We start from the raw sequence: 19097 nt of genomic DNA on the forward strand, positions 1-19097 counted from the left end.
ATTGTAAAATCCGTTAGTACGTACCTAGAATAAGTATAAAAATAATAACTATGAATGTAGGTATGTACCTATGTTGCTTAAGTAAGTACATACCTCAATATAGAATACACATATTGGGACGCACTTAGAGAGGATTTTCAGAAATTCCAACGGAATGTTATACTTGATCGTGAAAGAAAAATGAGACATTTTTACAAAGAAGTCGAAGTTGAGAGTAAATATGCAGCCAAAAATAAATTATTATTCATACAATAATATAAAATTACAACAATATTTATTTTATCATAACTTTAATCAAAAAGTATTTCATAATATAACTTTTATTAAAATTCTAAATAAAAAAAATACAAAAAGATCACTTTTGTCAGGTGTGGGGTTCGAACCCACGCTCCCTCTCGGGAACCAGAGCTTAAATCTGGCGCCTTAGACCACTCGGCCAACCTGACATGTCAGAAAGTGACGAAATAGTGATCATATGCTAAGTACGCCCATTTAATGTGACCATAATTTGCAATTATACAGAAACTATACAGTTTCTCATATTTCTCAAAAATTTTTCGGATCATTAATAGCTAATATTAAAATTTACTTGTAAAAGCATGTTGTTTGAGTCTTTATAAAAATAGTTAGGTAAAGTAACTATTTTTATCTTTTTACATTATTCTTGAAAATATATGATTTGTTTTTTTGAGCCGTACACAAATTAAATAATCATGATTGTTAACATATTTATCTCGTAATTTTTTCGTTATTATATTTAACTAAGAGGATTTTACAGCCCCCTACCGACTATGTCTGAAACAATAAACGCGCACGTATGCGTATGACAAGTTGTTTGTTAGTTTTGAAACATTGCAATAGATGGCGCTGTAAAGAATTTGGTGGTAACATTTTTATTGTGTTGATTGTATTAAAGAAGTGATTTTAATGTTGCTTTTTCACGAAAATAAAGAAATGGATTATGTTCGGTACCTTAGCTTCTCTGATAAAAAAGTAAAAAAAATTCTAACCTCAATCTGTATTCAAAATCTTGAAATTAGAGATCTATAAAGAAAATAGAGAAAATCCAGAGCAGTCGCGCCATTGCATTCGTTTTTAAAGCACTGACAGGACAGACGGTCTTGAAGTAGACGTCTGCCTATCACAGTCTAATCTAAATTGCATGCTTTGTCCTACGCTGTCTAATAAAAAAATAAAAGAGACAAATCAAAACACGTTCTTTATTCAAAATCTTAAAATTAGAACGCTCAGCGCCATCACGGCCGCGCTGAATGCCAGCGCACTCGCGCCATTGCATTCGTCGTTGAAGCACTGACAGACGGTCTCGAGGTGGTCTTCCGTGTCTGCCTTGTAGCAGTCCTTGTGATGCCGCACCCAGCCGCAGCCGCGTGTCACGCGCACTTCCGAGTCGTGGTTTTTGTGGAGGACTGTGACAAATGAGAATTCATTGAGTACTTATTTGGGTAAATGATATAAGATGCGTGCTGATGTTATGATCCTAACTGAATGGAGAGTAGGAATGATAACAGTTAAGGTGGCCTTTTCAGTACTTTAAATTTTAAGTCAACAAAATTTCATGTGAAGAGGTAACAAACAAACAAAGTAACTTTACATTCGCATTCATAAGTTGGTATTAGGGTTGAGGTCGCCATTTGTAATGTCCGGACAGGCCTGTGAGTTTGTTTGGAAGAAGAAGTTATAACCCTATCACTTAGTCGCCTTTTACGACGTCCATAGGAAAGATATGGGAGTGCTAAGAACCACACGGCAGATAATACAATCGTCAAACTTACTAGTCTGTATAATCTTCCTACAGAAGAAATCTTTCTGGTGCGGACTGAACACTCCCTTCTGGCAGTCTGTGGAGATGAGGAACTTGTTCACCGTCTCCTTGTCGTACAGGGAGGGGTCCAGGCACATGGTGTTGTTCTTGCTGTTACATTCGTAACAGCGGATTGAGGTACCTGGAACAAAATTCGTCAGGGTATGAGTAAAGAACATTCTCTGCTTGTCCTGGGTACATACATCTTATATATAAAATTCTCGTGTCACAATATTTGTCTCCGTACTCCTACGAAACGGCTTTACCGATTTTAACCAAATTTTGCATGCATATTCAGTAGGTCTGAGAATCGGCTAACATCTATTTTTCATACCCCTAAGTGTTAAGGGTTGTCCACACTTAATTTTTTTTTTTTTAATTAGAGATTTTTAAAAATTATTTATATGGCAAAACAACGTTTGCCGGGACAGCTAGTACATACATAAAATCACGCCTCTCTCCCGGAGGGGTAGGCAGAGACTACCTCTTTCCACTTGCCACGATCTCTGCATATTTCCTTCGCTTCACCCATATTCATGCAAGCTCGGCAGTTTCGGGTACTTTGTTCTGGGCATTGGATATTTATCTATATAGGTACGTAAGTGTTTTTTGTAAAATTTAGTATCGCTGAGTTAGTACCTCGCAACATAAGTCTCGAACTTACTTCAAGGCTCACTCAATCTGTGTTATTCGTCCCATATAAATAAAAAAAAATGTTTTTGTTATAAGTATCGTCTTTGCATATAGAAAATACAGGAATAGTACAGACTCGTGCAGAAAAATAAGACAGTTGGTTTCTTCTTTTATATATTTTGCTTGCGTAGTTTTTGAGATTTTTGAATTACATAAGGTTGTATTTCATTTTAATTTTTTTTTTTTAGAAAACACAAATAGCTAAGACGTATATGTAAATTAAATTAATAATGCGTCGTCGTCGTCGAATTTGGTGCCGTCGGTTAAAACAATAATTTTTTACGTCATTTATCTTAAGACAGTATTGATTAATTAGGAATCATGGGCTCAGTCTAAAATAACAAGGACTGAATACTTAAACTAAGATAGATTTCTTGATGTTCGGATTACTCTGAGGGTAAACTCATTCACTCAATCGTTGCAAGTATTAAAACTGATCGAGTGTAAGTCTTACTCGCGTAGCCTTTCATTATTTCTGTTAAGAGACAAAGACTCCATTGTGTGTAATGTATGTATGTACATACTAATAGAATTAATTAAAAAGTATTCCAACATTTAATAGTTGCGGATACTGATAACGATAGATATTGTAAGTACCTACTTGTTGTCGATAAATAAAATCAATTTGTAAATACGTTGTCAATATTTTTTTTCAAATGATTCATTCGCTTACAGTTTTACCTAATATCACAGTATGAACACTCCATTTGTTAAATCATTAAGTATCTTTATTTTTTAGAAATATTTTATTTTACATCCAGGAATGATTTGAATAGTAATGCAAATACAAAGCAGATTATTATTTTAATCGCACACGTTTGTGGAGGATGTAGGATTTCCTTATATACCTAGCCTGTATTGTGATACTAAATTTCGTCAATAAAAAACAAAATTCGCTATACTTCGCATTATTTGCAAAAAATATAATAATCTACTACATAACTTTAAAATCTAAATCATATTTGTTCTTCGTCGTATACATAATTTATTTTATAACTAGCTAAACCTTAATCCATTGATGAATTGCGACCATGCAACGTAAAATCTCGCTGAAGAGAATGAGTTTCCCGCGCTAAAATTATTAATGAATAAAATTTTATGGTATAAGTTATCTACTTATTCACATAAGTCGCGTGAAAGTGTCTGAACTATTCATATAAATTTTAATGCAGTTTTAACGCGGGAACTACATACAAAAACATAAATAATTTTTGTAAAAAGTGCACCGCTTTCAATCGATATCCTCCTTTTTGAAATCGGTCTAAAACCTTCTCCCAAATATAACAAACACTTTCCTGAAAACCGCATCAAAATCGGTACAGCGAAAGGCTAGATAATCGCGTACAAACATACATACAGGTCAAATTGAGAACCAACTTTTTTTCCAAGGCTGTTATAATTTGCATTTATCAGCAAATTTTGCATCTGTCCGCACTATTTCGTAAATAGAAATTACATAAAAATTACATATTAATACGAAATTTTACAACCTAATTTCCCAGTAGAGTGAAACGCCCCCGTTAATCTAACCTTAAAAGTATTTTTACAGATAACGAAACTTACCGCTCTGAAAACAGACAAACAGACAGGCCAACAAGGCCAAATTCTTCATGATTTCCAGATTTATTTATTAATTTATTGGCAAATGATAACACGTCGTGTGCCAGGCGATACCCTGGTCACTACTGTTTACATTAACAATGTGTGTTTGATTTGATTGTACAATATGTGCCGACAGGATACCGCCATATTCCGAATAAATCATTTGAATAAAGCTATAACTCGGCCGACGATTTGCAGTTAGTTATGTTGATTATATATTTTTGGGCATATAACTGATATTAAATAATTTATGTGTTTTGTTGTGAATAAAACTAACAAAAAAATTAATAAAGAAATACTTACCCTTAACTATTCCTAATCTAAAAATTATTATGTTACTGCTCACACCAACAAATGTACATATTTTTTTTAAATGTTTTCTCTGTAAGTGAAATGTAATATTTTTGAGAAATAAAGTTCTTTAACCACGATTATATATTTTATTAAAATAATAGCTCATACCCACGTAGGAACTTTTGGCGCGTAGGTACATGACGCGAGTTAAATTTTTTGCCCATCACAAAAAGTGTACAAATCCGCTGAAGAAGTTTTAACTTCAAAAATACAATTCTTTATTTCGCTTCTTTCACATTCATGACCCTCTTCATGGAAGCTCGGCGGTTTAATATTTTTTATTTTATTTACTTATTATCATTCTAACATGTAATCACGTTGTAGAATTTATTTATTTATTTAAATTTAATAAATATCAAATTGACATTGCCTTGAAATTGTAGATACCAACTATCTTTGTTCACAATGCAGAAAGTCAAAGTTTATCTCATCTGTGGCCCACATTCGGTACCTAGTAAAATCAATAATCGTGACTTTTTTTTTAATTACACTTTTGTTCTTCGCTTCGATCGCGTGGAAAAAAGATAGCTTATAATCGTCAAAATCGGTGTACTGACAAGTATTGATATTTTTTGTTAATAACGAATGAAAACGTAATCTATTGTCTTTATTGTTTTTATATTATATTTATTTATGCTGGGGTTTCGGGTACTCTTGACCTGACCCTTTACCAGGACGTCGAATATTAAGGCATTTCTGCGTTCTCTCGTTTCGCGTTTGCACATCAAGTTTTCATACATTAATATGTATGCAAGGATCATGGCAAGTAGACAGATGTAGTCTCTGCCTATTAACAGGGAAAAAGGCATGATTTTATGTATGTATAAATGTAAACGATATTAACGAATTATACTAATTTGCATATACATAATTACGAATTATAATAATTTGCATGCTATAATTAATGGCTGACCGGGAGGAAATATGTTTTGTTTTACACCTTTTGTAAACACTAGTCATAAGAAAATAAATATTCTATTCTATACTTAAAAAAAACCAGAATCAGCATGCGCACGCACTGGTGAGTTCGGCGTGAGCGCTTTATTCTATGAATGCGGCAAATGTGAGCAAATCTCATCTCCATTGTGCTTTGTGCGACCCTTCCTGTGCGTCACACACAGATAAATGTGTGTCTGAATCATACTGAATGTGACACTAAACGAGATACTGTTTTTTGTACTCCAGTAGTACATTAATGTGCCGTGTGGTTCCGAGCACCAATAAAAAAAGGATAGGACCAGTCCATCTCGTTCCCATGAATGGCTATGTCAATGGAGGCGACAGGTTGCTGGCCTATCGCCTAAAAGATAAATTCCAAGTTTACAAGCCTCATAAATTTCACTTTTATTTTTGGGTGACTAAGAATCATTATCATCATAAAGATATGTATCTTTAGTTAAATATGTTAAACGATATTTATGCACACGCCATACCGCTTCAAAATTCATTTCTCCTCTCATGGGTCTACTGGAAGAGATTTCTTTTGAAATAAGTAGCACCTTTGTTCTAGAATTACTGTATTTAATGCTCCTGTATATAATTTTGTGTATATAAATAAATAAATAAATAATCATTCTAACCTGCTACCTAATTAAATAAAAATAATAATATTTGTATTATTATACTATTAGTATAGAGAAAAGATTTGTATGTTTGTAACGAATAAACTCACAAACTACTGGACTGATTTTCACAAAATGTAGTATAGATATAGTATTTTGGATTTGCAAGAGTGACATAGGCTACTTTTTTCTAGAATTTCCCACGGAAGCGTAGCTCCGCGCAAAAACTAGTAACTTATATAACAGCAGTAGTTATGGTAGGTACCTGTTGAAGACCATTATTTTGGGTCGCGCCATGACATTATTGAGCGGAGGCCCAATTGGTACTTAGCATAATGATATTCTGATGATCATTGTTAAAATCACTACATAGTATAAAACAAAGTCGCTATTTTAGTCTGTTTGTCTGTATGCTTAAATCTTTAAAATTACGCAACGGATTTTGATGCGGTTTTTGTAACAGGTAGAGTGATTCAAGAGGAAGGTTTTTATGTATAATAACATTTATAATTTTGCACCCGTATGAAGCCGGGGCGGGTCGCTAGTAATTTTATAAATATCATTCCTTATTGTAAACACGTTAATTATAAAATGTCACAAACCAGCGAGTAATTCTACGTTCCACAAAATTTGTAGGTTAGTCCTTAAAGTTAGTACAATAAGTAGGTACTTACATAACGTAAACAATGACGGCAACAATACACACAAGACGACTTGATGTTTGCAGTCCACCATTTTTAAATTAAATCCTGTTCACTTTGTGCTGCAATATGTCGCTTAAGTAAATTTGCTATTTAATTATCACAGGAGTTCTTAAGAATCTTTTATAAATACATTCAAAGCGTTGAATTTGTACTATCGCATTTAATTAAGTAATATTTCGTATATAATAACACTTTTTTCGATCTTTTTTGTTAACCTCGTGTAGTGAAGACGGTAAGAAACTGTCGTGCAAACAGAATAACTGGAATTTATAACGCAGTCCTCCTTTTGTGTGTTAGTTGAGACGCAAACAAAGTGAACAGGATTTATTCGGATCTAATATACAGGAACGTTTATGGGAATTAGAAAGGAAATACTATCTGCAATTATGGGGATCACGCTAGACATTTCCTCATTCTGGAAGTACCTACGAAGTACCGGGTTCAATTATTGACAGAGCTTCTCAAGTTGTAATTTTGTTTCTTGTAAAGGTTGTTTGCCACAAATTAATCTAGTTTAGCTATATGAAAAATTTATTTATACACACTCTCGAAATTCAATTTTGTAGTTCTTAATATAATTTAGCGATACATTGTATCTTATTTTGAAAAATAAAGCTAATTCTATCTTACACTTTTGAGTTCTTTTTTTATTAGCTTCATTCCTAAACTGAGAAGTTGGTAAATTAGCTAAATTACCTAATTAAATTAACATCCACTTCAAAAGCGCAAGCGGCGATCTGAACAAAAAGTAACATTATTACATTACTATGTAATTCCAATTTTTCAAACCGTAATCTTGCCGTAATATAAATGCTTTTAAATGCTACGAGCCTACGCCGTATATAAGAGCTCTACGATCATATTCCTTCGTAGCATGTAGCCGTAGAAGTTGCTACGAAGATGTAGTCTTTGTAGCAACTCTTTTATAGGCAACGTATTATTTTATAGTTTTTACATACCTACATATAATCACGTTTATATCCCTTGCGGGGTAGACAGAACAAACATTCTTGAGAAGACTTATAGCCCACGTTGAAAAAAATATTTACCTTCACTACTCAAAGTTGGTTCGTTGTGATAATAAATTATTGCTATATTTTCTTTTGTGATCAAGTGTTGATTGTGTGACTGGCGTTCTTCCTCAGAAGTTTAATTTTTTGAGCTATATTTTTACAAGAACCACATGTTCCCGCAGAATTACATATTTAGTCTTCCAAATGTACAGTCGCCTACAAGGCAACTATGGTTTTGTGGTAAGTATGGACAGAGAGTCAACGTTTCTTTGCACTTTGGCTGTACATGGCAACTAATCGTACCCAAACAAACTATATAAAACATCAATAAGGTCTTATTGGCTACCTTTATCTTGGAGTAGCTGGGTTCGATTCGCTTGTAATTACTACATACTAAGGTACTGTACTATTGGTAAGGATGCAACCGGGACTAAAAGCCAAGAGAAAGAAGATGGAACTATACTACAAATGTGCAATAAAGATACATATTATTAACAAAAAACAATAATTTATGAAAAGACATTATGCCATTTAACTTTTGTAAACAAGGAGACAACCCCCTTATTTCAAAAGTTTTTTTTTTTTTTAAAAGACGTATCAAGATTGATTTCAGCAATATTGCCTTCTTATGTGCCGTGTAGTTTCCGGCACTATAGAATTGGACCGCTTCATATATTTCCTACGATTATTGACTAATGGTAACAATTATAAAACTTGGTATTCCGCTTTTAGGCGATGGGCTAGCAGCTTGTCACTATTTGAATCTTATTCCATCATTAAGCCATGCAGCTGAACGTGGCCTTTCATTTTTGCGAGACTGTTGGCTCTGTCTACCCCGCAAGGGATATATACGGGATAATATGTAAGTATGTAATTAATTTCAGATTTCTTTGTTATACATATAATCACGTCTATATCCCTTGCGGGGTAGACAGAGCCAACAGTCTTGTGAAGACTAATAGGCCACGTTCAGCTGTTTGGCTTTAAGATGGAATTGAGATTCAAATATTAGTGACAGGTTGCTAGCCCATCGCCTAAAAGAAGAATCCCAAGTTTATAAGCCTTTTACGACATCCATAGGAAAGAGATGGAGTGGTCCTATTCTTTTTTCTATTCGTGCCGGGAATCACACGGCAAAATTAAAAATTCTTTGTTATTATAATAATATTAAGTAAGTATAGTTACGTTACGATAATGAGGATGCCTACTATCCAGGTCACCTGTCCACATTGTCCTGAGGCTGGTGCGATACCACAATTGGTCTCTTCCCGACCTCGTCCAACAAATGACATCCGCGCTTTTATTGGTCACAATGACACATACACTATGACCCACACCCACGCTAAATACGTGATTAGATGTATGTAAGTATTTTTTTTTACATAGGTACATACATACATATAATCACGTCTTTATCCCTTGCGGGGTAGACAGAGCCTGCAGCCTTGTAAAGACTGATAGGCCACGTTCAGCTATTTGGCTTTAAGATAGGATTGAGATTCAAATAGTGACAGGTTGCTAGCCCATCGCCTAAAAGAAGAATCCCAAGTTTATAAGCCGTGTGGTTCTCGGCACCAATACAAAAAAGAATAGGACCACTCCATCTCTTTCCCATGGATGTCGTAAAAGCCGACTAAGCGGTAGACTTATTTTTTTTTTATTATAATTTGATTTCGTTTTGACCTTAATCTGCCTGGTGCTAAGCAATATGGGGCCTAAGGTGGTGGACGCAGCTTAAATAATACCTATTCACTCTTGCCTTAAAAAAATCTCCAAGTTATATGTCTCAATTCTATCTTAAAGCCAAATAGCTGAACGTGGCCATTCAGTCTTTTCAAGACTGTTGGCTCTGTCTACCCCGCAAGGGATATAGACGTGATTATGTGTATGTATGTAATTCAAAACGTACACTTAAATCTTTCTCCTGCTGTTAAACCCGGTTACCTCCTCACTTTTCTGGAGAGAACCTATTGTACGCTTTTTGATAAGTATTCAGAATTGGGTAAATCAGGTTTTTACACAAAGCGATTCCCGTCTGACCTCCGTAACCTATTTTTCCCATACATATGAAGCTCACATTCTTATAACTGTTATGTTTTTTTTTTCATTCAGGTTAGAAGCAATAGTGACAGGTTGCTAACCCATCGTGGAATATGAACACGGGAATTTGTTTGCATTTACTTGGATTTTCTTTATTCTACGTAGATTACCCTTTGTATAGGTGTCCTAGGTACCACTTTTAGACCAATAAAAAAATGATTATTTTAGAAATTGGTTTCCCAAATCTTTGAAGTAGTGTAGTAGTAGTATTTCTCAGTCATAACCTGTATGCATCTGAGCCCGCTGTTCGTTTTAGTCTCTTTGGGTAAAATTTATTTGTTATATTATATATATATATTTTTATGTGAAAGGTACTCAAGAGTGTAATACCTACACAGATTATCGTTATAGTCAATATTTTTGGGATAAAGTCAATAAAATTAGTTAATATCAAGGTGTCGAATAAAAATCGATATGTTGAAAAACTTTTAATAAATACATTTGCTACAAACACAACAAAAGCATTAAGGCAGTCTAAGTTGACAATTAAGATAACTAATTTTACAACGGTTAATTGGTAACTATCGTTTCTTTGGTTAACTCTGCTGGTAACTTAATATAACATTATACCTATCATAATTCTTAAAATTCTAAATATCTTTTTTGTATTCAAATTTTGTCTTTGTTGAAAAGTTGATTCTAAAATCTAATAAAGAGCTTTGTTGAATTTACAATTCAGTTTGGATAACCTTTCGGCTTACAATTTTTTTAAGGTTATATTTTAGAAATAAACAAGATATTTGCTCCCTTTATCATCTGGTTTTTACACAATAGAAACTATAGTCTTAATTTAAAAGTTACATCCATTTGTTTCTACGAACAACACTAACAGACTAACAGACACATGCGAGCATTCTAAACAGTTTCTAGTCTATTTACAAATGAAACTAACTAGTACCTAATTAACATGGCGGCACTAAACTGCACTTCTCACTAGAATTATAGAAATCACAGAGCACAGGACATTCCGCTCTGTCGAACACATTGTAAACAAACATTTCCTTTTTTAAATTTAAAGTTTTTTTTTCATAAATATTTATGAAAAAAAGGCAGGCATGGTGCCAGGATTACAAGCCTTGTTCCAGTCGTCTTACCTAACTCGCTTAAATATCAGTAAAAATATCAGTTCGGTGCCTGAATATTTTGTAAACAGTTTTGTAAATATTAATTTTTAATGTTTAAATTTAGATTTTTTTACTTTTTGGCAGCAGCACTTGATTCTTTATCTATAATTCGTGAATATTTTTTATTCCTAACCCTTAATTATTTGTACTATGATTGGTATAAAAGTGAGTTGATCTAAGTCATAAACAAAGAAGAAAAACAATTTTTTTCAAAAATTATTTTACTCTAAAATGGGCTTAAAGAGGTTTCGTGCGTATGCCATTTTTACTTCATGTTTGGATTTAGAACAGTATCATCCATAAAACCTGGAATATCCTAACGGAATAACTCTCAAATTAGTTTTATCTAGCCATACATCGGACATTGGTACCTAGTTACTACTAGGCAATAGGTTTTAGAACCTCAAGAGGGCTACGGTGAGCAGCATCAGAGCAGTGGCAGCCACCGGCATTGATGAGGAGTTGCAGCCGTCTTCTGTACACGAGCACACTTCTTGTCTCCCGCCGAAGCCTGATCTTTGGTAGCAACGGCCCTGTGATTAAAAAAAAATTATCTACATATATACTTATTACTTTACATTCAGATAACAAGAGAACCGCCTTCTATAGATATTATTATTTTTTAAATCGGTCTTTCTAAAACCATCTTCTAAGTGTAAGAAACACTTTCCTGAAAACCGCATCAAAATCGGTTCTGCGAAATGCGAGATATTCGCGGACTGACATACGTCAGGTCAAACTGAGAGCAACCTTTTTTAAAGGCTAACCGCCTTGCCCACTTAAAAAAAAATCACTTAAATAAAGCGTGTCGGTCGCGCTACGCAAAGCCAAAACTACTGCGCGTGAGGTAAAAATTTGACATGCCTTAATAATTTGTAAAGTAGCCATACATAGGACATAGGATATGTAAAGATGTCATATATCCACGTTTTGTCTATGTCAACGTTTCGCCTTTGTCTACAAGGAAATTGCGAAATGTCTCCATGAACGTATAAACCAGAGAACTTAATCCAAAAGGTTCATGGTAGTTGTATTACGTGAAAATAGCATGTATGGTGATGTGACAGATTGATCAATTTCAGTGCTGAAAACCACATGGTAAACAATAAATAATATGTACAATACAATACAATTTATTGCCCATAAAAAAAACATATGTTTTAGAAATGTTTTAGAAACATACATTATGAATATGTTGAGCAAAGGCGGACTTATCGCTAAGTAATCTCTTCCAGCCAACCTTTGGGTAGTGAAAGGTATAATCCTGGAACCGGGTGGGCAGCATACTTAACAGATGTTAGTGTATAATAAATAAACTACATACATACATAAACGATAAATATAAACTTGCACAGACTGCATACATAATAATATAGTTTCTTCTTCTAAAGGTTGACTGGAAGAGATTGCATTAGCGATAAGTACGCCTTTGTACCATCTCTATCTGCTTTGTGCTGTGTTGTATGCTTTACTCTTATGGTGCAATAAAGAGTTTTATCTATCTATCATCTTACTTTATAACTGCTTTCATCCCAACCGCAGCCTCTGATGACTCGGCTGTCCGGCGGCATGCCATTCATTTCAAACTCCACTATCTGAGAGATCTTCCTGCACATTGTGTCCTTGGAACTGCACGGCTGTCTTAGGGAATCTGGCAATTTGTCCAGCAGACATCGGGAGTCGTTGTGACTGTTACATTGGTAGCACGTGATGGCTAGCCCTGGAACCAAAGATTTTATTGTTACATACATAATCACGTCTATATCCCTTGCGGGGTAGACAGAGCCAACAGTCTTGAAAAGACCGATAGGCCACATTCAGCTGTCTGGTTCAATAATTGAATTTAGATTCAAATAATAACAGGTTGCTAGCCCATCGCCTGAAAGAAGAAACCCACGTCAATTAGCCTATCCCTTAGTCACCTTTTGCGACATCCATGGGAACGAGATGGAGTGGTCCCATTCTTTTTTTTTTATTGGTGCCGGGAAACACGGCATATTCTATTGTTTGTTCCAGTTATCTCCTTTTGGAGTACTCAGAGTCACCTTACTGACATACTCACAAACTTTCGCATTTATAATATTAGTAGGATTAGCTTTCGACCGCAGGCAGTTCCGCTCTCGTGAAAATTAATCTGACTCCACACTATACATACTCGTATGTATGTATGATCCAAAAATATCCAATCCAATGGACTAACTGTAAAGAGTTAACGAACGAACCATCTTACTTTCTAATCTATACTAATATTATAAAGCTGAAAAGTTTGTTTGTTTGAACGCGCTTATATCAGGAAATACAGAAAAAATCTTTTTATGTCGAATAAACCATTTATCGAGGAAAGCTATTGGCTATATAACATCACGCTGCAACTATAAGGAGCAAAGAAATAATAGAAAATGTGAAAAAAACGGGGAAAATTATTCATCCTTGAGGGCATCAATGATGTCCAAAATAACTATTCCCCGCGACGAAGTCGCGGGCATTTATAATATTTGTTGAGATAATTAGGATAACAATTTCCAATATTATCATCATACTGGTGTTATTCTCATAACAAGAACAAAACTTTTGGTAAAAGTAACCGTATTCCAAAAATTTTGGTTTTGGAGTCAAGTCAGCATGGAATTTGGAACCTTAAATATCGATAAATGATTCGACTTAGTTTTAATGACGGTTTAGGATATTTTTATGATTCAATATCTTACTGCTACTAATATACATACATAGACGTGATTATCGTCTATGTCCCTTGCGGGGTAAACAGAGCGAACGGTCTTCAAAAGACTGATAGGCCACTTTCAGCTATTTGGCTTAATGAAAGAATTGCTGTTACCAACTTAAATAAAATTTATAAATGCCGTGAGGTTCCCGGAACCAAAAGAAAAAAGAATAAGACCACTCCATCTCTTTCCCATGGATGTCGTAAAAGGCGACTAAGGCATGAGCTTATAAACTTGGGATTCTTCTTTTAGGCGATGGGCTAGCAACCTGTCAACCTATTTGAATCTCAATTCTATTTTTAAGCCAAATAGCTGAAAGTGACCTATCAGTCTTTTCAAGACTGTTGGCTCTGTCTACCCCGCAAGGGATATAGACAGGGATTATATGTATGTATAAAAAAGCTAGCCCCAAAGGAATTACGGGACTGGTATTTTGAGATACTAATCGACCTCACTGGGGATGTATCTTGAGGCCTGTAACTCATAGTCAACACAACCACGAAACAGGCCTTCTAATCTGATTAGTAGGCACTTTAGTCCTTTCTATAGTCAGCTAACCGTACGGTTACATCTTCAACAATGCTATGAAATAAACCACTAAAAGTAAACAAACAACATACATAAAATCACGCCTCTTTCCCGGAGGAAAATCACATCCACATTCATAACTCTCTTCATGCAAGCTCGGCGGTTTCGGGTACTACATTACATAATTATATACATACATTAATTATTACTTCTCATTATTTCGGGTAACAAACAGCAACAAGTAAAAAATCCAACAAACCTTGATGGAGTAAACTGCATATAACTGCTAAAAAGCAAAGATGAGCGACGGCCATTTTGTCAAGTTCTCACCGGTTCAAACCGACAGCCACCGCGCACCAGGACCACTGCCACACTGAGCTGAATGGGCATAGAGGTTCCCCAGCATCATATAGTAACCCATAGATTATTCAATTGCCCTGTAGGTAGGTAAATAGGAAGTACCACGTGAGCCAATTGGTATTTCAGTGTCATAAAGCCGTTGCGAATCCGGATGCAGTACGTTGTGGGGTTTACTAAACAATTTGGTATTTTTCTTTGTGGATGTAGGATTTGAGGGTTTGAGTAGGTGGTTACATTATTTATCAGTTGTGTTGACAACAATAAAGAAAAGAAATTGGTAATAATAATGCCGATGTAATTACATACATATAATCACGTCTATATCCCCTGCGGAGCAGACAGAGTCGACAGTTGTGAAAAGACCGAAAGGCCACGTTCAGCTGTATCTGTATAGGTATGGCTTTATAACGGAATTGAAAATTGAAATAGTGACGTGTTGCAATCCCATCGCACAAGAAGGATCCCAAGTTTATAAGCCTACCCTTTAGTCGCATTTTTCGACTTCCATGGAAAAGTGATCAAGTGAAAGTATCTATGTATAAAGCCTCCGAAAAGCTGTGCGTAATTCATAAAGCGCATATTGCTCTATGATTTACACATTTGCTTGCATGAAGAGAGTTATGAATGTGGATGAAGCGAAGGAAGTATGCAGAGATCAAGGCAAGTGGAAAGAGGTAGTCTCTGCCTACCCCTCCGGGAAAGAGGCGTGATTTTATGTATGTATGTATGTATTTACATGTGCCATCCCATTTAGAAATGGCTACTTAGGTATGTACCTAAGTAGCCATTTCTAAATGGGAAAAAAGATTCTCTGACCCATTTCCTTTTACTAATTTTTATTTATTTAAGTACTCCTACTTATCTGAAATTTACAGAGAAATATATGATATTTATATATATATATCTTTACTTTAGCTCTGTATGTATGTACCTCTATGTATTTATTTCAGTGAGGCAATGCAGGCAGTGGTTTCTTAAGTAATAAATTACATGAGGGCTGGCTGACCGAAAATAGAATTTGATTGTTTGTTCTACTATACCTCTTGTTGGTGTAGCATTAGGGTACGTACCTGGTATGTGAGGGGGCTATTTCTGTTAAAAAGTAAGGGCATTTCCATACTGGGAGTACGTTCTAAACTTTCAACGTTGCTTCTCCTCCTTCTCAGATTGTAAAAGTCCATTAAGAGAAGAGCTTATACTTGTTAATATAGTGCCGTATGTTTTCCGGCACCATAAGAAAAGAAAGAATAGGACCACTTCATCTCTTTCCCATGGATGTCGTAAAAGGCGACTAAGGGATAGGCGTATAAACTTGGGACTCTATTTTTAGGCGACAGACTAGTAACCTTAAGTAAGCCAAACGGCTAAACGTGGCCTATCAGTCGTTTTAAGACTGTTGGCTCTGTCTACCCCGCAAGGGGTATGGACGTGATTATATGTATGTATGTACTTATACTTGTTTTAGGCGATGGATTAGCAACATATTCTCATTTCATTATCTTATTGGCATGAGATTAAGTTTTTACATATTCTATTGTTATCTTTCAATTGTTGTTGATTCATTAACAAATAAATTTAAAAAAAACTTTGGAATGTGATTTTTTGAATATCCGGATGTCTGTCTATCAGTATGTTTGTATTCGCATCACGTAAAAGTTATTAAACCGATTTGAATGCAGTTTCTGCGCAGAAGTGTTAGGCTTGGTCTGAATTAAAAACCTATCCCAAATAGTAGTATTATAAACGAGAAAGTAAGTTTGTTTGTTGCCTCTTCACTCATTTACTAAACGACTCTTCTTGAAATTTCGCACATAACGTATATATGTATAATCAAGAGTCTTTAGATGGGCATAGGGTGTTTTTAATGCCGGAAAAAAATAAAAGCTTTCGTGGGATTTGCGAAAATCCCTTAAAAACTAGTTATTTAGTGTTAGTTTGTTTGTTTAATTAATAACGTGCATGTCTAGATGTGCCCTTAGGTATTGAATCTAGGTATTGAATAACGTCAGCCAGGAATCTTTTAGTTGCTACGTTGCGAGACCGTTCCATATCATTATCTCGGATACCCTGAGTTCTAGGTACACATGCAAGATGTTTTGGTATGTATACAGAAATATTGTTTTTATTTCGTTATCTATACTAATATTATAAAGCTGAAGAGTTTGTTCGTTCGAACGCGCTAACCTCAGGAACTACTGGTTCAAATTGAAAAATTATTTTTGTGTTGAAAAGACCATTTATCGAGGAAGGCTTTATAATATCACGCTGCAACTTTTAGGAGTGAAGAAGTAATGGAAAATGTGAAAAAAAAAAACGGGGAAAATTATTCATCCTTGAGGGCTTCAATGATGCCCAATATAACTATTCCACGCGTATGAAGTCGCGGGCACAGCTAGTAATTAGATATCAATCAAGCTCTTACTTGTCCAAAGGCAAGGTTTTTATAAGCAAAACCAAAAAGAATTTATTTTTCTTATCAATCACGTCTTTTTGCCTTACGGGACAGACAGAGCCAACAATCCCCAAAAAGAAACTGAAAGCTTATTTCCAATAAAATTTAGGATACAGACGAGATTATATATATCTACATACATATGGATGCAATACTCAATACTCAATCATTTATTGCATACCATAAAGTTGACATGATGTTATGAATTATATAAAAAGAACATATTTATGGACCCTGGCGGGCACAGCAATATGGATAGATAAGAGGAGGTCGCACTAAATTTTTTTAAATATTCAACTTAATTTAATTACATTTATAAATAATTTAACAATAGTAATTGGATTTTAATAATGTCATTTTAATTGCGTTGTAGTTACAATCTGTCATCGAGGTAGTCTTCTATACTATAATAAGTTTTGTCTATTAACATTTTTTTCAATTTCTTATAGAACATTTTATCGTTAGCCTAATCTTGTAATGGATGTAATAAGCTTTGATGGAAAAAAATAAGACATTATGTATATAATACAAACATACAATGAAAAATCTCACTTATCTAAATAACCTACACAGAAATAATAACATAATGGGTATGCTAGGGTTTAGAAAACTATACCTTGTCATTTCAACAAAAAGTAGTATTAGGTATATAACTGAAAAGAAAGGAAAATAAAAAAAAGGTTAAATTAACATTAAAAAAATAAGATTATTGATCTTTAACATACAACATTTCATTCATATATAATTTTAAGGTTTTCCCTAAACCAAACAGATACCTACCTAAGGAAATAACCCAAAACGCCCTGTTGGTGTACACGATTACCGTAGCAATTGGTAACCGAGGTCTTCCTGTCAATCTGGTGGGAGCAGACAGGATGCGACATGTACCTGCCGATTGCTGATCTAACACCGGGTCAAGTTGTCTCCGAGTCATTATACTTCTGGCGGTAAAAATAATTCATTCATTCATTCATGCCGTGTGGTTCCCGGCACCAATACAAAAAAGAATAGGACCACTCCATCTCTTTCCCATGGATGTCGTAAAAGGCGACTAAGGGATAGGCTTACAAACTTGGGATTCTTTTTTTTAGGCGACAGGCTATCATTAAGCCAAATAGCTGAACGTGGCCTTTCAGTCTTTTCAAGACTGTTGGCTCTGTCTACCCCGTAAGGGATATAGACGTGATGATATGTATGTGTATGTATGTATGTCATTCATTCATATAGTCACGTCTATATCTCTTGCGGGGTAGACAGAGCCAAAATGTCTTGAAGAGACTGGTAGGCCACGGTTAGCTGTTTGGCTTTATGATAGAATTGAGATTCAAATAGTGACAGGTTGCTAGCTCATCGCCCAAAACGAGAATCCCAAGTTCATGAGTCCATCCCAAGGTAAAAATAACTTGTTGAAAATGATTCTTTTAATGCTTTTAAGTTTGTATGTAAGGAGCGTCGGAGGTAGAATCAGTGAGGTGTTGACACAGGTTCGAATCCCATCTCGGCCATGTACCGATGACTGTTTTCGAAGTTGCGTACATTAGTTTGAATACTAACCGATGCGGTTACGGTGAGGGAAAACATCGTGAGGAAACCTATATATTAAGATAACTGGATGTGTTACCATGATCCAATACTGGTTAGATTCCCCTCCACAGTGCGCGAAGGTAAGAAAGGGAGTCGCTTAGTGTAGCAAGCTGACTCACCCAATCCAGGATCCATGGTCAAAGGCATACCCCGGGCTTCTCTCCAGAGTGGTGAGGATGCAACCGGGATCGAAGCCAGGAGGAAGAGAAATGAGTAAAATGAATATTTAACGTTCAAAATACCTCAAAAAAAAATATTTCTTTAATTCTTTTGAACGAGTTTAATGAAAACATAATTATGATATACTGTTTGAACTGACATTGCCGTGTAGTTCATGGCAGCTAAGAATAGACGCCATCTTATTCCCATAGATGTCTTAAAATATATAGGGAATATTATTCAGATTGTACTGGAGAAATATCATAGTATCTTCTTAGACACACATCTAAGAACTATGATATTTTAGCCCATATCTA

The 19097-nt window shown here is 35.0% G+C and overlaps 2 protein-coding genes and 1 non-coding gene across 3 annotated transcripts; all 3 read right to left on the reverse strand.

The window, feature by feature from the left end:
* Positions 1-362: 362 nt before the first annotated feature.
* Trnal-uaa (transfer RNA leucine (anticodon UAA)) lies at positions 363-446 on the reverse strand. The gene has a single exon. It is a non-coding gene; the product is annotated as a tRNA-Leu (tRNA).
* Positions 447-1206: 760 nt separating this feature from the next.
* Positions 1207-4265, reverse strand: LOC106138811 (uncharacterized). The gene is made up of 3 exons (XM_013340092.2): positions 4079-4265; positions 1794-1964; positions 1207-1427 (listed from the first exon to the last, which is right to left on the reverse strand). The coding sequence occupies exons 1-3, from the start codon at positions 4125-4127 to the stop codon at positions 1225-1227; spliced, it is 423 nt and encodes a 140-aa protein (XP_013195546.1). The 5' UTR covers positions 4128-4265; the 3' UTR covers positions 1207-1224.
* Positions 4266-10326: 6061 nt separating this feature from the next.
* On the reverse strand, positions 10327-14593 carry LOC106138821 (uncharacterized). The gene is made up of 3 exons (XM_013340102.2): positions 14485-14593; positions 12489-12694; positions 10327-11507 (listed from the first exon to the last, which is right to left on the reverse strand). The coding sequence occupies exons 1-3, from the start codon at positions 14537-14539 to the stop codon at positions 11370-11372; spliced, it is 399 nt and encodes a 132-aa protein (XP_013195556.1). The 5' UTR covers positions 14540-14593; the 3' UTR covers positions 10327-11369.
* Between the last annotated feature and the right edge of the window lie 4504 nt (positions 14594-19097).

The sequence above is a fragment of the Amyelois transitella genome, chromosome 17 (genome assembly GCF_032362555.1).
Source record: "Amyelois transitella isolate CPQ chromosome 17, ilAmyTran1.1, whole genome shotgun sequence".
NCBI classification, from domain to species: Eukaryota; Metazoa; Arthropoda; class Insecta; order Lepidoptera; family Pyralidae; genus Amyelois; species Amyelois transitella.